Source organism: Sorghum bicolor, chromosome 1, assembly GCF_000003195.3.
Source record: "Sorghum bicolor cultivar BTx623 chromosome 1, Sorghum_bicolor_NCBIv3, whole genome shotgun sequence".
In the NCBI taxonomy this organism is placed as follows: Eukaryota; Viridiplantae; Streptophyta; class Magnoliopsida; order Poales; family Poaceae; genus Sorghum; species Sorghum bicolor.
The window spans coordinates 11,495,724-11,513,600 of NC_012870.2; the positions used below are offsets into that span (position 1 = coordinate 11,495,724).

The window sequence follows — 17,877 nt, forward strand, 5'->3', positions numbered from 1 at the left end:
GCTTAGAATCGCTGCCCCGCATGCATATATGCTCGCTTTTTCTCTTGTACTCCACCTCACCTACATCTAGGCCTTGTTTATTTCCAAAAAATTTTGCAAAACAGGCACTTTAGCATTTTCGTTTGTATTTGACAAATATTTTTCAATCATGCACTAACTAGGCTCAAAAGATTCGTCTCGTCAATTTCGACCAAACTGTACAATTAGTTTTTATTTTCGTCTATATTTAATATTCTATATATGCGTCTAAAGATTCGATGTGACGGGAAATGTGAAAAATTTTGCAAAATTTTCTGGAAAGTAAACAAGGCCCTACATGCATGCATCCAAAACAGATATACTACTCCTACACCTATGCTATACTCCTGTATATATAAAAATATCCTAAATCCATATGCTCAAGCTGATAATACTGATTTGTTGTAATAAGAAAACATTTTACTGTGCACAGTGCTGATAAATTTAAGCGAACCCTAGACCGAGTTGGATCCATCACTCGATACCGTGTACTCTTGCCAAACGAGGAGATATGCCTTGTTTAGTTCAAAAAAATTTGCAAAATAGGAATAGTAACACTTTCGTTTGTATTTCACAAATATTGTCCAATCATAGACTAACTAGATTCAAAAGATTCGTCTCGCAAATTACAGGTAAACTGTGTAATTAGTTATTTCTTTTATCTATATTTAGTGCTTTATGCATGTGCTGCAAGATTCGATGTGATGGGGAATATGAGAAATTTTGCAAAATATTTTGGGAACTAAACAAGGTCAAAGAGAAAATGCTTGTTTGGATTTCTTACTAGGATGTCTCAGGATATATGTGAGCAAGGATTTCATTGCTAGCAAATGGAGAGCCAAAATGGAGCAAGGCTGCTGGGTGAGGCAAGGCTAGAAAAGGAACCAAGCACGTCCAGCCAGACCAGCTCCAGTTAGCCACGCTGTATTTGGCGAGGCTGAATGCATGCAATGCTGGCTATTTGGTTGCCTGCATGCGTTCAGCCAGACTGAGCTGAGATGTTGTTGGTTTGACACATGTTCTTCAATATTTGAATTCATAGATGCAGCCTTGTTTGGGCCTTGTTTAGTTCACTCTGAAAACCAAAAAGTTTTCAAGATTCTCCGTCACATCGAATCTTATGACACATGCATGAAACATTAAATATAGACGAAACAAAAACTAATTACACAGTTTAGCTGGAAATCACGAGACGAATCTTTTGATCCTAGTTAGTCCATGATTGGATAATATTTGTCACAAACAAACGAAAGTGCTACAGTACCGAAATCTTTTCACTTTTCGGAACTAAACAAGGCCTTGGTTGGTTGCTTGCATACAACAAGTTCTAGCTACCTCCTGCATGAAGTGATAACATTACCACCCTCTAGTTCATCTGCAGCCCATTTGCTACTATATCCATTTCCAAATAAGAAAACCAACTAACAAGGCTACAACTACCACTATTACAAATTTAAATGCAATCTGCCACAAAGGAAAATGGTCATTTTCAACAGCTGCTAGCACTGGTGGGTTGAGTGGTTGGAGCAAAGGTGTTTGCACATGCATAAGTGTAGTAAAACATGAAAGAATTCATCATTGCACAAGTCCATTCCTCAGCATAAGTGTTTGCCTTTGCCTCAGAACAATAGTAGTATCATGGGAAAAAAAGAACATCATTGTAATCACCATTGCCTCAGAGTTAGTGTAGTATCATAAGAAAAAGAACATCATTACTATTGCCATTGCCTCAGAACAAGTGTAGTATCATATGAAAATAACATCATTGCTAGAGCCATTGCCTCAGAACCCACGTCAACGAGCCTCAGTAGCAGCAAAAGGCCAGTAGCTCACGTGAGGGTGCTCAGATCTGCAAGAACACAAACAAGACAATAGGGATTATCACACACATGCTTCGATTTATAGTCCAAAAATAAGGAAAAAAACAGGAAGGTGAGGAAGATGGATTCTTACCGAAATAACAACCAAGAACACGGATCTGATGTCCCTACATCGAGATCAGACACAAATGTTACCTAGGGTTCACAAATTGGAAGAAAAATAAAGGAAAAAAAATGGGGGGGGGAGCTCACCTAAATCAAGAACAGTCAGATCCACGAGACCTTCAACAAATAGAGAGAGAGAGAGAGAGGCATCAACACGACACGAATAAAGAAAATGGACGGAGGACTAGAGGAAGAAGTGAAAGAAAACCAACCGGCGGCGGAGACGGCAAGCGACAGGAAGAAGAAGAGAGGGAGGCGGGCTATATTGGCGGTGAATGGCGTGAACCGGGGAGGTAACCCTAGGAGCTTCCCACCATCTCCCCGCGCACAGAATCACCAAGCACGCGTGTGAGCACCAGCACCGAACGAGCCCAGGCTGAGGAGGAACGAAGAAATCAGGCGTTCTTTCTCGACCAAGCCAGGAGGGGAGTTTTGCACAAGGTCAGTCAAACTGGGAGAGCAGACCAAGGAACCAAACACACGAAAGTTGCATCCGGGGATGCTTGTATGGGTGGGGATACCAAACACGCCCTTAGAGTCTCTCAACAGCCAGTGCCCTTGACGTATGGTTCTTCAAACAAAGGGTTATATATCTTCCACTAAGAGTTTATTTGTCACAGCTTAGCTCTGGCAACGGTTGTGTGGAAGAATCAGAGAAGTTGTACCAAACACTAAGAATATAATAGCAATATTTTTGGTGTACATTAGAAGAGTCCGAGCTGTTTTTGGCAAAGAGCTAGAGCTCCAAAAAGTGACCTAGAGGAGCACTTGAGGACGAGTCTGTCAAACGTCAAACATACCCTAAATTTTATAACCACAATGGAACATCCCCACAAAGCCAACATAGCCAAAAAAAAAAAACAACAACGGTAGATGACCTAGGGTAAAAATCGCACCCCGATAGGGTCTTCACTGCAGCCTCAAAATTGTTAATACTCTGGAAAGCATTACTTTTTTTATGACCCAGTGTAACAACTCGTTGAATCTTAGCTTGATCAAGTGGTACGGTGTGTTCATCAAACGGTTACCGCAAGAAAAAGATTAAACTGTGTTACTGATGCGCTGCGTGCGTTAAACTTTATTCTGCTCTTTTACATGCAAATTTGAAACAAAATAACATCGTCTCCGATCGATCAAGATATTCAAGAGAATGTGGCACATGCATGCATGTAGGGCGCATACGTGCAAGCCATGCAAAGCACAGCTACTTGAGAGAATGAGATGAGTAGATGACTAAGGTCTTGTTTAGATGCATCCAAAATTCCAAAAGTTTATAAGATTCTCTATCATATTAAATTTTTAGACGCATGTATAAAATATTAAATATAAATAAAAAAATTAATTGCACAGTTTACTTGTAAATCGTAAGACGAATCTTTTGAGTCTAGTTAGCCCATGATTGGACAATGTTTGTCAAATACAAACGAAATTGCTACAATGCAAACTTCAAAATTCTTTTGCATCTAAAGGCATGCGTGCATTGCATGGCTCTGCGTCCCTCTCTCTAGATACCACCTGTTCATCATCTTATTACTCCAATCCAATCGCCGATAGCTGACTAGCAGCACCGCCTGCTGCGCATGCCCGCATGTACAATTTTAGGCAATGGATGGCAATGATGCTAGCTTGCGTGCATGGACCTCGATCGGACGACATGCATTTTGCAGCCTTTCCATCGCATAGCATATGCATGTATAACGACGATCATTACCTACGACATGGTTAATTGGCAGCACGTAACAGATCGACACACATGCATGAGTGCTCTTTAAGTTCTCTTTTTTTTCAATTAATTAATGGGAGTGAGACAACAGTGCGTGCTCGTGGATCTATCTATCAGTAAAGGAAAAGCAGCTGATATTCTGTGACGATGACAGAGATCGATCTTTACTTCACATATGCTGAGTACCATGCAGAAAGGCCATTTGAGTGTCCTGCCCTGTGTCCTTTATATATGCTTATTTGTGAGTAGGTTTCGTGAGATTGCCTCAAGGGCAAAATAAACTTTACCTGAGTTCCCCAGCTGTTACTCCGTATATACTAGTACTTCCATTGTATTGTAACTTGTAAGGCGCTTGTCTAGGTGCATAGATTCTACGGAGTATTATCTATCTAGTTACTAGTTATTATGTTTTTATTTAGGTACATATATATATATAGACATTTATATATTATGTCCAAATACATATTAAAAATTATGTACTCTCGTTATTCCTGAAAAAATAGATTCCTATTAAGTTTAGAATATATTATAAATAAGAGAAAAGACCTTACTAGTATGTCTTATTTAGCTTTTGAGCTTTAACTACACTCACCATTTAGCGAGAAGCTAGAACAAATGAGTTTTGGCGTTTCGAATAATATATTAAATACTGTTGCATCCACTACCTCAACCATTATTGGCGCATGATGTCCAAGAGGAATAAATGGATATGTTGACCACTGAAAACTTTGAGGAAATAAATGAATCTGATGAATGATAATGGTGTAGAAGTTGATTTATTCTAGAACAAAATTTGAGCCTAGCTAGAAATATATTCTTTTAGGGACGAAGAAAGTACAAAAAATCCAAACAAATCAATTTGGAACATAACAAGTACTCCCTCCATATCCAAAAATAAAGTTGTTTAGGATAACGATATGGTCTACAAAGTCTAACTTTGACTCTTTATTTTTATAAACATATTTATCAAAATGTGATATATGTATATTTTTATGAAAGTATTTTTTAAGACAAATCGTATGGTTTTCACATTTACAAACTCAATAGCTTAAAAGTTATTCATAATTTATATTCTCAATGTTTGACCGAAATCTTATCCAAAACGACTTTTTTCTTTATGGGTACGGAGGGAGTATATAGTTCCTCGAAAGTCTTGATGATATGTATTAATTTTTAGAGTTGTGCAGGATGCACATCTAAGAAGGAGAGGTTTTTCTCGCCATCTTCCATTTTAACCTCTTCCTCTAAGCTATCATAGCTGCAAGTAAGAGCAGCGGGGGCTTGGGGCTTAAGCCTACGCCGACCCGGTGCTTAATCCACCCATGTGTGCAGTGTTTGAAGCACCATAAAAACTCTCGTTTAGGCTAAAATATAATACATGCATGAGAGGGTAATAACATTCTTATTGTTTTAAGTTTTTGTTGTTTTAGCTTATTTGCCACTGTAAACATAACTGTGCACGAGGTAAACAAAAATTTATGTATGGTTTGTAGCTTTAATTTTGATGTCTCGGTTTGGAAATTTATGTGCGAGGTAAACCCAAGTGTTAGTTTCTCTCTCCCCCCTTCACCATCTTCTTCAACTCTCTGGCGAGAGAAACTTCTTAGGCGGGCTAGGGTTGCAGATTTGGGGTTCATAGTTTTATATATTTGAGGATGGAAGAAGGTTGCCACATGGCGGCCGGAGATCATCAGTGGGCGGGAAATGAAAACAAGGCTCAGGACTCAGGAGGATCAATGGGAAGGGTTGGATGCATGGGCAGCTCACTCCAACTATTTAGGGCTCCTTTGGATCACCCATTCCCCATGGTGATTGAAGGGGATTGAGGGAGAAATTAGCGTGGCAGTGCATCCATTGGTGTGAGCCACCAAAGACATCAAAGGTACGTGGAATGAAGATGATCCCATAACCATTGAATGTATGTAGCAAGATCTATGAATGAGGGGGTGATTATTGATGAAAAAGATCTCTCTAATAAACCCGTATGACCACATTTTTTGAGCTTTGATGTTTCGAAATCTGATGAGTTACATTTTCATACCACTAAAGCTATATCCAAGGAGAGGTACTAATTTTGGTACTTACTGCACCTCCAAGACGGTAATGATTGTAAAGAATGCTCCTTGATCGTTTGATTCTACATTACATTCCTACTGAAATTACCAAAGCAATTATATTCCTTATTGTTACCACATTAGTGCAAGCTACTTCAAAACATTCATCATATGTGTTATCGTGATGGACAACTAGATCGTTACCAGAAGAACTGATTTATGTTACCGACGACTAACATGATGAACTATGCATGAACCAGTTTTTTGACACCATAAACTAATTAACCGAACAAATTAACTAACCAAAAGCTTCTCTACCATGGATGCATATCCTGCGACAGTAGTCTAGACCTGTCAGATTCAGGACGACGATCAGAAGTTCAGAATGAAAGCAACCTTAGCTAGCTCACATGCATGCAGAAGCGGATCGGAGAAGGGCCAGGGCGTCTCGGACTCGCCGCAGCACACGCGCTGACGGTCTCGAGCTGCGAGACGAGAGCATCGACCACGCCCACGCATCAGCGCTCTGGCAGGCGCAGCAGGATGATCTCGATCTGGTCGAAGCCCACTCGATGGCCCGCCGCGTGCGCGGATCGGAGCGGCAGCTAGCTAGCTAGCATCCTGCTCCAGCGCAGCTAGCTGCACACACACGGCGCGCGGCATCATCATGAGAGACGAGACCGGTCCCCTGCCTAGCTAGCTCTCCGCTTGACGATGATCTCGTCTCTCACTTGCGCGCCGCGGGGCCGCCGCCCTTGTCCTTGTGCTTGGCGGCGGCGAGCGCCAGCATGGACCCGGCGAGCTGGTTCACGGCGGCGGCCAGCCCGGCCACGCACTGCTCGCCGGCCTCGCGACGCGCCTGACGCGCGCGGCCGCGCCGCTCCTCCACGGCCATCACCTCCCGGTGCCGCCGCTCCTCCGCGGCCTCCCGGCTCTCCAGCGCCTCCGACAGGATCGCCGCGCACCGGCCGATCGCGCCGCTCAGGACGTTGTAGTCGTCGTCGCCGTCGGAGTACTCAGCCTCGGAGCTCTCGTCGTCCTCTTCCTCGTCCTCCTCCTCGCGGTGGCGTCCTTGTTCCTGACGGTGGCCGTGCGTTCCTGGCGCTAACGGCGTGCTGCTCCCTGGCCGTAGCTCGTCCAGTGACGGCCGCCTCCTCTTCTTCTCCGGCGACTCGGGGCTGGAATGCCCGTGCGTCTCTTGTTCTTGATCATATGGAGAAACATAAAACATATAATCGTGGACCACAGAAAATGGCGCCCAATAAGAAATAGAACTGATCAGACAGTGATGACCAGCGAGTACCTAGAGGCAGCAGAGGTCGTGGCAGCACTTGAGCGAGCGGGGAAGCTTGCATGGGGACGTCGAGTAGGCTGGAAGAAGACGCCGCCGCCGTGAACGCAGCGCCGGGTCCGCCACTGCTGCCGGCGCAGCCCATGCTCATCCTCCTCTCGATGACCTCGCCCATGGCGTCGTATATCTCGCGGAGGAGGTTGCTCGGGAGGCCCCTCTCCTTCCTCTCCACCCTGCCCATCACCCAGTAGCTGGGCGCTCTGCCGCCGGCACCGGCCCCAGCGCCGCTGAGCTCGTACGCGCGCACCTTCTTGTAGTCCCGCATGAGGTTGTCCCAGCGGTCGTTACACTGGTTCTGGCTGCGCCGGCAGCCGGCTCGCCAGCAGTAGTCCTCGACCCAGCGCCACCGCGCCAGGCCTTGGTCCCCCGGGTGCCGCTCCTCGTGCACCTTCCGCTTGGCCTCGATCAGCAGCATCGTCTCCGGCAGCGTCCAGTTCCCCCTCTGGTAGTCCCTCGCCACAGTCAGGGCACCGGCGCCGACGACCACGACGTTCCTGGCCTGCTCGTCGTCTCGCGCTTGGCCGAGCAGGCCACGGTTGCCGCCTATGGTGTCGTCCATGCCTGCTGCTCTCTGATCTAGGTGCTGAGATCGATCGATCAACTCGCTATTTGTAGTGGGAATTGGGAAATGGTCAAATGGCCAACTGGGAAGGCAGACATGGTGAGAGATTGATCAGTGCATTATTTGATGGTGATGCCAAGTTAGGATCTCATCACACAAGAGGAGAGAGGAGGGGGAGCCATGGACGGAGCTCCTAGGCTAGCTAGCTAGGCGGCCATTGTTGTTAGCTCCAATAGTTAGCATAGGTGGTGGTGCCATTGTCGGTGGAAGCTAAGCTATGGAGTATCTATATGATGAGGATTGCATCGATCTTGCATGCATGCGGTGATGAGGGTGAGGTACCACCAATAACTACTTCTACTTCATGCTTGCATTGCATAGTAGATTGTAGAATCACATGACATATTGAGATAGCAAGGACCAAGGAGAAAAGTGGCATCTATTTGGCTCTATGCATTGCCTTTTCATCCTCACATCTCTCTCTCTCTCTTTCTGTGGGCATTTTTGACCCAGATCGCGTGGGGGCCTATTGAATTTGACTGCCTTTTTCTTTCTCCTTCCTGGCTCTATCTGCTCACCAGCAAATGCATGTGGGAGGAGTTTAAGGCTAAAAAGCCATGAAGCTTGATTTGCTTAAGGTTTCCTGCATATGCATTTGGATGTCTTTTTTGTTCTCCCAGCTTAATGGAGACTGATCAGCTATCACTGTGTGTGATAGCAGTGCTTCTGTTAAAGGACTGGTGTTTTGGGAAGTGGGCACAGAGTAACTGCAATCATTTGCTGAGACCGGGCAGAGAGTGGTGTCATACTGTCATGCATGTAAGGGAGTAATCAGACCCCCCATGTTAAGGCATAATTGCCATCTTATTTTGGTAATGTGAGCTGATGTGCAGGTGACTAAATTAAACATGGCCTTGGGGAGCAATTGTACGACCGATATCAGAGGCATCACATGGAGATGGAGGGTGTGGTGGCAGGGAAAAAGGCTGAAGAAAAGGAGGCTGGGCTGTAGTAGATTGATTGCAGCTACCTAGCTCAAGGCTTTTAGGTGCATGTGATCTTTCAAGTAGGAAGTACAATGCACCGACTGACGGACAAAGGTTTATTTCACACCATTGCTCCCTGCCCCCAGTCACGAAATATATATATGGTGTGATTGGATATTTGCATAATCTAAGCCAATCTAAATATAGTATATATTTTGTTTTTTCTCACGCAGACGTCACAAATAGCACAGACAAACACATATTTGATAAAATTGTATTTGGTTGTTTATATTTTGTTGCATGTATCAGTTACCTCAACTATTCTCGTTAAAGTTTCATGTTTCTACAAGAGATATAGATGATGGGAATATTTCATTTTTTAGTACACGTTGGCTTATGCAATCCTGTATCATGGAATACGACCAAATCTGGTGTAATAGCTAATACATCATTGGGCCTGCTCTGAGCGGTGTGCAAGCATGCGTAAGAGCATAAGTTAGCAACCAAACACAAGAAAAATTGCACGACACAAGTATGTCAATAATCTAATAAAGACAACCAACCAGATCTATTTTTTTAAAGAATTACACAGTACAACGCAGACACTCACAAGATATAAGATATTTTTTTATGAAACGTCGAGATATAAGATATTCAAAGTTACTGCATATCTATCCAATGGATTCTAGCAGACTTGCATTGTGTTCGATGTTATGCTTGGGACTTGGGACTAACTAGATTAGGAGAGTGTTTGGTTTCTAGTCATATCTCACCTTATGCATTTTTTTATTAAGTTGATAAGTTTATGGTTGATAACTAAACTTTGACAAATTTCTTTTAGACTCTATATGTCATAGAGTAAAAGGTGTGGTAAGATTCTCTAAGACAGGGCAAAGTATGGCTCCAAATTTTCTAGTCATACTGTTTTGTGGCTTGTCAGCCTAAATTAGTTGTGTGGCAACCTATGGATAGGAACCAAACAACCCTTAATACAAATGGATCTACTTCATCTTCTAAATTATAGTTCACTCATTCATAATCCTTTGATTAGTAGCACGCCTTATACGGTATAGTCTTAAATTAATGATGAGATTCATCAAAAAATAAAAAACTTTGTGGATACAAATATCTAAGCATCCATAAACAAGGAAGGATGTAGAAAGCGATGAAATGACATTTACCAAAAGTCTTCGCATATCTCTTTTTGATGAAAATTCTTTCTTTTGTGTAATTTAAATGTGAAACGAGTCTAAGATAATGTATTCTTTTGTTGGCTTTACTCGTTTGGGGGAGGACTTCCTGCTAATACGTTATAAAGCTAATAAACTCTTTTTATGAAACACTCGTTTGGTTGAGGACTTACATGTCAAACTACTACAAAACAAGGATATTGTAGCATTTTCTTGTAACATATTCATCAATATGTTCCAGTAAAATTTTATAGTAACACAAAATAGTGTGTTACAAACTTTGCTTTTTAACACAAAACACTTTTTTATATATAAAAATGTGTTACTAACAATAATTATAGTAACATAAAATTAATGTTACAAGAAAAATACAAAAATATACTATATTGTAACACATAAATGGATCATAAGCTAAACATGTATTGACAAATAACAAACCCGCAATGAATAGGGAAGGTAGGGCCGTCTCTAGGGGGTGGGCAGCCGGTGCGACGGGCGGGGGCCCACGGCGCTAAGGGGCCTATATATATATATATATATATATATATATATATATATATATATATATATATATATATATATATATATATATATATATATATATATATATATATATATATATAATACTTAGTATATATATTTATCTAATTTTTGGAGGTTTATACAGATACTATAGAAATCTGTCAATTAATCTAAAAAAGAAATCCATTAATCAGCACGTCATCCACATCCACCTATTGCCAGTGTTGCTTCATATTCTCGCTTGATCGATTAGTTGAGCAAATCAATGTTCCTCTTTATCGTCTTCTCGTCCTATTGCCCAATCATCCAATGCAACAATGTGGCTCCATGACATGCTAACACCACACGTCCGCACACGATGTCACTACTAGACACTGGAGCAGGAAGAGTAAGGGCATAGCTGATCGAGACTTCACCAATTTTGTTATTAGTATTCCGTGATAGGGTTCTAAATTTCTAATTCTATTCTACTTATTTATTTGTTGTACTATAATTACCTTTTATAAACTAAAACATATGGTGCAAATTAATTCTTTTTAGTTGTACTATATATTTTATATATTTGACATATAAAAAAATATTTGATGGGCCCTTACCCTTTTGCTTGCACAAGGGCCCTCAAAATTATAAAGACGGCCCTGAGGGAAGGTATACGAGTAGAGTGGCACAACTGAATAGTTAGTAATTGTTGACGGTATCTAGATCGAAGAACTTATTCTTTCAGAATACCCTGATTCAATGACAAAGAGTTTCAAGCGGGATCTATTAACGATACCTAGTTGACGTTGCTAACAGAGATCTAACGAATCATAAGTTTAATAGATCTACTTTAGCAAAAAGATATATATTCCTTACTTGTTGTTCTGAATTAAGGGTCTGTTGTGGGCTTCCTGATAGCTTTTGCACCTTTCAAAAGCTCCCGAAACGAAGCCAAAAGCCAAAAGCTATAGTGAGCTTTTGAGATCTTGGTTTCTAGGAGTTGTTTGGCTTTTGTAGAGTCTAGAATGCAGTAGTCTGAAACTGATTAAAAACTAAAAAATAGGGCCTAAAGTTCTTGAACTTTGGATAGATTTTAGAAAATAATATTATCATGTATAAGTTCAAATAATAAATGCAATGTCTTGAAACCTATTTCACAGAGACTCTTATTAAACTAATTTGACAATGTAGATCACGAAAGCTAAAAATTGGCGTAGAACAAAATTAAGCTAAATTGAACTATTATTTAGGATGGAGAAATATCTAATAATTCAAGAAGATTATTCAAACTTGGATATGTTGCAAATTACAAATCTTGATTGTTTTGTTCTAATATTACTAATTAGTGTAGCAGAGTCTCTATGTTAATCCTCACTAGACACAATAGTAAAAAGAAGATAAATTCTAGTCTTTAATTTGGTAGACTATCATCATCATCATCATTAATAATGACCATTGGATCAAATATGTTTTTATAAAAGACTGCCTATTTCTAGCATTGTGAAAAGTACATAAATACTTGATTATAACATAGTTAAATTCAATGTAACAGAGATGTTGTCTCACCAATTTATACAAGTAACATGCATACATTAGTGGGACACACATAATTCATACCCACTCCTAGAATAACTTATTCCAGAGCCACCTCAATTTATGATAATGTTTGGACTAGTTTACAATAAAGTAAATATATTTACAATACATTTATTATCATAACTCATGGTGACATTATCACAATGTTATAGTAAATCACGCAAGAGAAGTGGAAGTAACATCATAAATTAGTACAACCGTTATGGTAATCTCAAAGTGGCCATAGAATATGTCATTATGTGGCTGCCTACAAAGCATTACTTTTATGAAAAAACTTTTCTACCCTCAGGGTATAGCTACCCGATGTGTGTATCTTAAGATTTAGGATGTATATGTCTTGATGAATTGTATATATATGGAGTATGTGATCATGCTCAATAATAAGAGTAGTATATGTCAAATATGCAAGCATACATAGAGTATTTAGTTATACTTGTCCTATGTACTATTTTATGATGATGTTATAAAAATGTACTAAAAAATGGGTTCCTTTTTCACATAGTAAGATTTGCAAGTATCTTACAATAACTATATAAGCATACTCAAAATAATAAATGAGTATTGTACTCATACACAAGACGATTTACTAAAGATGGTAGTAATTACATTCGAGATTAGGGAAAACTCATATTAAAACTAATAATTTACTTTAACTCATTTTCATATTCTAATGCACTAAGACTAATTGTTACCTTAGAAAAAACAACATAATAATGCACCAACACCAATAAGTTATTCTAAATAATATTAAAATATAGTATCAATAATACTATTGCACATACTCCCTCCGTCCCAAAATAGGTGACGTCTTTTACTTATAGACATGTTGTTTGGCCGTTCGTCTCATTCAAATTTTTTATAAATTATAAAATAAATGAATCATTATAAAAGTATCTCTAATGATATAATAAGTCATAACAAAATAGATAATATTTATATAAAAATTTTGAATAAGACGAATGTCAAATAAAATATCTAAGAGCCAAAAAACGTCACTTATTTTGAGATAGAGGAAGTATAATTCTTGAATAAAAAATTCAACATCTTAAATTACTATGGCATACGACTGAAATGATCGTTTATGCCATAATAAAAAAATTCGAGCCAAAAACGTTTGAGATAGAGGGAGTCACCTTATTTTCAGATAGAGGGGGTCACCTTACTATAACTAAAAAAATGTGATAAGCTATCTAAAAGTATAGAGTGAATAATATGAGATAGAGAATTACTAAATTTGGGGAGTCATTTATTCTTTATAGAGCCTGAGATATTTTTCTTTTAATAGTAATTAAATTTATCTTTAAAAAATGATTTAGCTAATCTTTTATAAAATGCTTGAATAACAGGCATGGATAAGAAGAAACTAGATAGATCACCCAAACAAGACTGCGCTCCCACCGTGGCCCCAGTCCCGCAAGCCAGGCAACAGTTGGGTCACTGACACCCGCGACCTCGCCGCAGGGCCCACACTACATGACCGACACTACAGCTCGCGGGTTGTGCCCGCCAGCGTAGCAGAAGCGTTTCCGGCAGCGAGGTTTTCCTTCCATCGATCTGTACGCCCTCCCCACCGGCCGGTCGCGCTCGCGCACCTCCACCAACCTACCTGCCCGCCCCGCCCCGCCCCGCCCGTCGGCGTCCGTCGACGACTCGCCGTCCGTCTCCGCCCTCCAAGACCCTACTACCCCTGTAGCCTCCAGCCCCGCGCCCGCCATGGCCACCAACGGCAGCTCCGCGGTACGCGCGCCAAGGCCCAGCGTGTCTATTTCTGTTTTAGATTGGTGGTGTTTTGGCTGATTTTTTTTTTTTTTGGGGGTGGTTTGGGGGATTTTGCAGAGGGTTCGGGACACGGAGAGCAGCCTGGAGAAGGTGAAGCGGCAGCTGTCGTCGGGGTCCGGGAGGTACCTGCTGCAAGGGCCCCTGCTCAAGCGATCTGAGACGGTATGATAATTCCTGGCCTAAGTCAAGTCGTTCATAGGGTGGTGGATCGTATTTGTTTAATTAGGCGTGTGGAGATTTGAACTTGGTGCTAGATTTCGCTAACCACTTGGCCGAGGTGTGCTTTGGCGCTGAATTTTGGTGTAGTATGTGTTGATTATGTAGTAGTAACTGGTATGGTTGGTTGCGAGGGCTTCTTTGGGGTATGACTTGTGTTTTTGTAATTGTCTTAGAATGAATTGTGTTTTGCTGACAGTTTTGTATTATAATTTTGGGTTCTAGCAGTAGCACAGCAGGGACCTTATGTAGGATGTACATAGTCAATATTATCGTATCTGTATAGTGACCTTTGTTATCCGAGCTCTAGGAATAGTGGAATTGGTTGAAATGCATGTTGTTATCACTAGGGATGTATCATTAGATTGTGTGGGTGGAAGTGTGAATAGTTGGTATGACTACACATTGCACAGGAACTCTGTTAGAAAGTACTATTGGGTTAGAAAGTACTATTGGGTGATTCACCTGGGACCATCTGTTTCCGTATACACAACTGTATGATCCTAGTGAACATAGTTTTTATGTTTTCCTGATTAGGTTGTCCTGTGAGTCTTATCTAACAATTTCATCCTCCAAACTCTTATGACCTTTCAAGCAGTTACGGAAATGGAATGAACGTTGGGTCATATTGGATCCGACATCTGGAAAGATGGAATACAAGTATGGAACCTTGCCCGTTTAATAACCGGGAATGCCAAGTAAATTACAACTAGTACCTAATCAGCAGTCACTGATGTATTGGTGCAGACTCCGGAGAAATGAAACTGCTATTAAGGGGACCATTCTGTTTGACGCCTCAAGCACCATTACTTTATCTCCTGTGAACTTTCAGTAAGATTGCCTCATGAGTGTAACATTTCCTTAGTACGTCGTACCTAAATTTTTAGCATTATAACCTACAATGATTGCTCAACTTTTTGCAGAGGGATGCCAAAATATGATGGCTGCTGCTTCTGTATCCTATTTTCCTATATTTCGGTCAAAGAGATTGTTCTAGAAAGAGTTTCTTAAATAGTTGTATATAGAGGAATAACATGTTTTAAGGTTTTACTGTTCCTTTACTGTATTTAGACATTGGAACTCCTCAAAAGAAGGATTACTTTCTTTGTGCTGAAACTCCTGGTGCCGCAAAAGCTTGGGTATCTACACTACAGTAAGTTTCTGATCCCTGACCAGAAGGATTACATTCCACAGTATTGCTTTAACACTTCTGTCTGTTGTATATTAATACTTTAATAGGCAAAGTACCTAGCAAACCTTTATCTCAGTGCAAGAGTAGACTCCAATATGAGAGTGGAGTGCCATTTGATAATTAAATCCTAGCAGTGTCCAAGTCGAAACTACTGTTTGTAATTTCCAACGATGCAGATCTAAAGGATGTGATCTACTTCAATGTTGATCTGATATTGCACGATATGAGCCTTCAAGCTTAGACTAGGGATTCTCTATTTTTCAGTACTCTTAATAATAAAATAACCTGAAGAACCCTTCAATGCGATCAGATTTATGTGTTGTGGTGTAATCTATCTATTCTTTTCAGCTACACATGCTGCATTTTACTAGTTCCTAATCTGGCTTACTGTAGTATTATGGGGAAATCTACTTTCTGTGATTTAAGCTACTCAATGTTGAGTTCTATCCCTGCTGCTGCATGCTGACTGTAGTTTTATGTGCTTTGTTGCTATGGTATTGGTATCATCTCCTTTGCATGGTTAAAACACAGCATTGGAGTCAATCTCATTGCTGCATCATGACTAGTTCTTTGTTGTTATTAAACAGTGCAACCCAGTTAGTCTTACGAGCTCATAAAGAGGCAGTAAATTCTTTGGCTGGGAATGGCTCTTCAGCTACATTAGGCACAGTTGCTACTGCAGTTGCTAATGCTAATGCAACAGCCATGGAGGCTACCAAGGAGATAGAAGCTGCACTAAAGGTTTCCATGAGGGCAGCTCTTGGGCTGGGTACAAATAACTCCAACGAGGGCCAACTTGATGACCTAACAATCATGAAGGTCTGCATTCATCTCTTCATGATCTTCACTTTATTTTTGTTCAAAAATACTACTGCAGAACATTTTAAAATCAATTTTAAATGATAGGTTGTGATAGAATCTACATTTGTTTGCAACCCCAGAAATATAGCTGCTTATAGAAGTTAAAAGTTTACTTTTATTGTAATTATATTACTACACATGCATCATGTCTTAAGTATTTTGATGCCATTAAGTGTAGTTGAGATGCCCGAGGTGAAATACAATGCACTCAACAAATTTAGAGAAAAATTGTCACTGGAGGAACAGAATCCTCATTCTTTGGGAAGCTAAAAATGTTTTTGTGCCTCATACTTCCTATTATTTACTCGTTTAGTAATTTCATTATTTACATTGCCAAACTTTTTTCAGATGTATTTGTGCAGTGACAAACACAAATTAGTGCAGGAGTCATGACTGGGACATCCTAAATTTTATCTGCGTGCATGCTTTGATTAATCCTTTTTACTCTGTTTTTTGCTCTCCCAGGAGACTCTAAGAGTGAAAGATGAGGAATTGCAACATTTGGCGAAGGATATCCGCTCTCGAGATTCTACAATAAAGGAAATAGCAGACAAATTAACAGAAACTGCAGAGGCTGCAGAAGCTGCTGCTTCGGCAGCTCATACAATGGATGAACAGAGACGACTTTTGTGTTTGGAGATTGAGCGACTAAAACAAGCCTTGGAAAGACAAATAGAACAATCAATGCTTAAGGTGAAACTTTTATATTATTTTTGATTTGCTAACCCTCTGATTTCACGATGCTAACATGGTCTTGTGGGCATTGCAGCTTGGACAATCTGAAGAGAAGGTTATCAGCCTGAGCAAAGAGAAGGAGCAGTTGATGAAGGAAAGAGATGCTGCATTTCAAGAGGCTCACATGTGGCGCATTGAACTAGGAAAAGCCAGGGAGCAAGCAGTGATACAGGAAGCAACTATTGCCCGGGCAGAGGAGAAGGCAAGAGTTTCTGAAGCAGATGCTGCAGCTCGGATTAAAGAAGCTGCTGAAAAATTGCACACTGTTGAGAAAGAAAAGGAGGAGCTTCTAGCTCTGGTCAGTGTTCTCCAATCACAAGTCCAGAGGTTTGTTCTCACTCCTATAACAGATGTGCAGTTAAAATGTGTACTATGCATGGAATATAGATGTATTTTTTTAAGTATGATCTGTGATGGCTAATGACCAAAATACAAATTCACTGATGCAGAGAGCAGAGCAGCACAAAGCAAGTATGTGAGGAGAGGTCTGAATCATGTTCAGGCGCTGACAATTCGCCTCCCTTAACAAAGCATGTTGATGCATCGGATGATGATGTGGACAAAGCCTGCGTAAGTGACTCTAGATCAGTGTTGGTTTCGAGCGATAGCACTGAGGTCCAGCTGGCTGTGGATGGGGTGGACATCCGTCCTGTTGGCGATGCTGAGTGGGGTGGCTTCCAGCAGTCAGAAGCTCTGATCGCTGATGTTCGCGAGGTCTCCCCAGAGGCAGATGGTGGCAGCTTGGATATTCCCGTGGTCAACCCCCCACCAGTCAGTGATCATATTCAGGGAGGCGCAACCCATCCCTGAAGGCCTGATGAGGTTGCTGCTGGCCTGCCGCTACCTTCCGAGATTCATGTGATTGTTGAGAAACCGATATAGGGATGTCTAAATCTGGAGAGAATTGCCGTTGAGGGTGTATTGCATCAATGCGGATTGTATGTCCTTTGTATTTAAGTATACGACTGAATAAACAGATAGTAGCTGTGTTTGGCTGTGGGATTGTAAATTATTCGCCTCGTTCCCTTTACTTGGAACTTAACCTGCGGCATTTCGCGATGAGAAAAATTGTGGGGCGCGGAGTATGAGGCAAAATCAATGGTAATATTAACACAAATAAACTAAAGC

The 17,877-nt window shown here is 40.9% G+C and overlaps 2 protein-coding genes across 2 annotated transcripts; one reads left to right on the forward strand and one right to left on the reverse strand.

The window, feature by feature from the left end:
* Nucleotides 6,059-8,368, reverse strand: LOC8057183 (trihelix transcription factor ASR3). Its single transcript, XM_002466652.2, has 2 exons — nt 7,084-8,368; nt 6,059-6,983 (listed from the first exon to the last, which is right to left on the reverse strand). Exons 1-2 carry the CDS (start codon nt 7,688-7,690, stop codon nt 6,508-6,510), a joined length of 1,083 nt encoding a protein of 360 aa, XP_002466697.1. The 5' UTR covers nt 7,691-8,368; the 3' UTR covers nt 6,059-6,507.
* LOC110432913 (switch-associated protein 70) lies at nt 13,484-17,817 on the forward strand. The gene is made up of 10 exons (XM_021454128.1): nt 13,484-13,703; nt 13,803-13,907; nt 14,560-14,621; nt 14,709-14,792; nt 14,885-14,916; nt 15,033-15,114; nt 15,741-15,972; nt 16,480-16,707; nt 16,784-17,076; nt 17,199-17,817. The coding sequence occupies exons 1-10, from the start codon at nt 13,680-13,682 to the stop codon at nt 17,557-17,559; spliced, it is 1,503 nt and encodes a 500-aa protein (XP_021309803.1). The 5' UTR covers nt 13,484-13,679; the 3' UTR covers nt 17,560-17,817.

Excerpts from the sequence above, each read along its gene's own strand:
- LOC8057183 (XM_002466652.2), bottom strand. The coding sequence starts at position 7,690 with ATGGACGACACCATAGGCGGCAACCGTGGCCTGCTCGGCCAAGCGCGA. Across the intron at positions 6,984-7,083 it reads ACGACCTCTGCTGCCTCTAG|AACAAGAGACGCACGGGCAT; the intron begins GTACTCGCTGGT and ends CATATGATCAAG.
- LOC110432913 (XM_021454128.1), top strand. The coding sequence starts at position 13,680 with ATGGCCACCAACGGCAGCTCCGCG. Across the intron at positions 16,708-16,783 it reads TAGAACAATCAATGCTTAAG|CTTGGACAATCTGAAGAGAA; the intron begins GTGAAACTTTTA and ends TGGGCATTGCAG. Across the intron at positions 17,077-17,198 it reads CTCCAATCACAAGTCCAGAG|AGAGCAGAGCAGCACAAAGC; the intron begins GTTTGTTCTCAC and ends TCACTGATGCAG.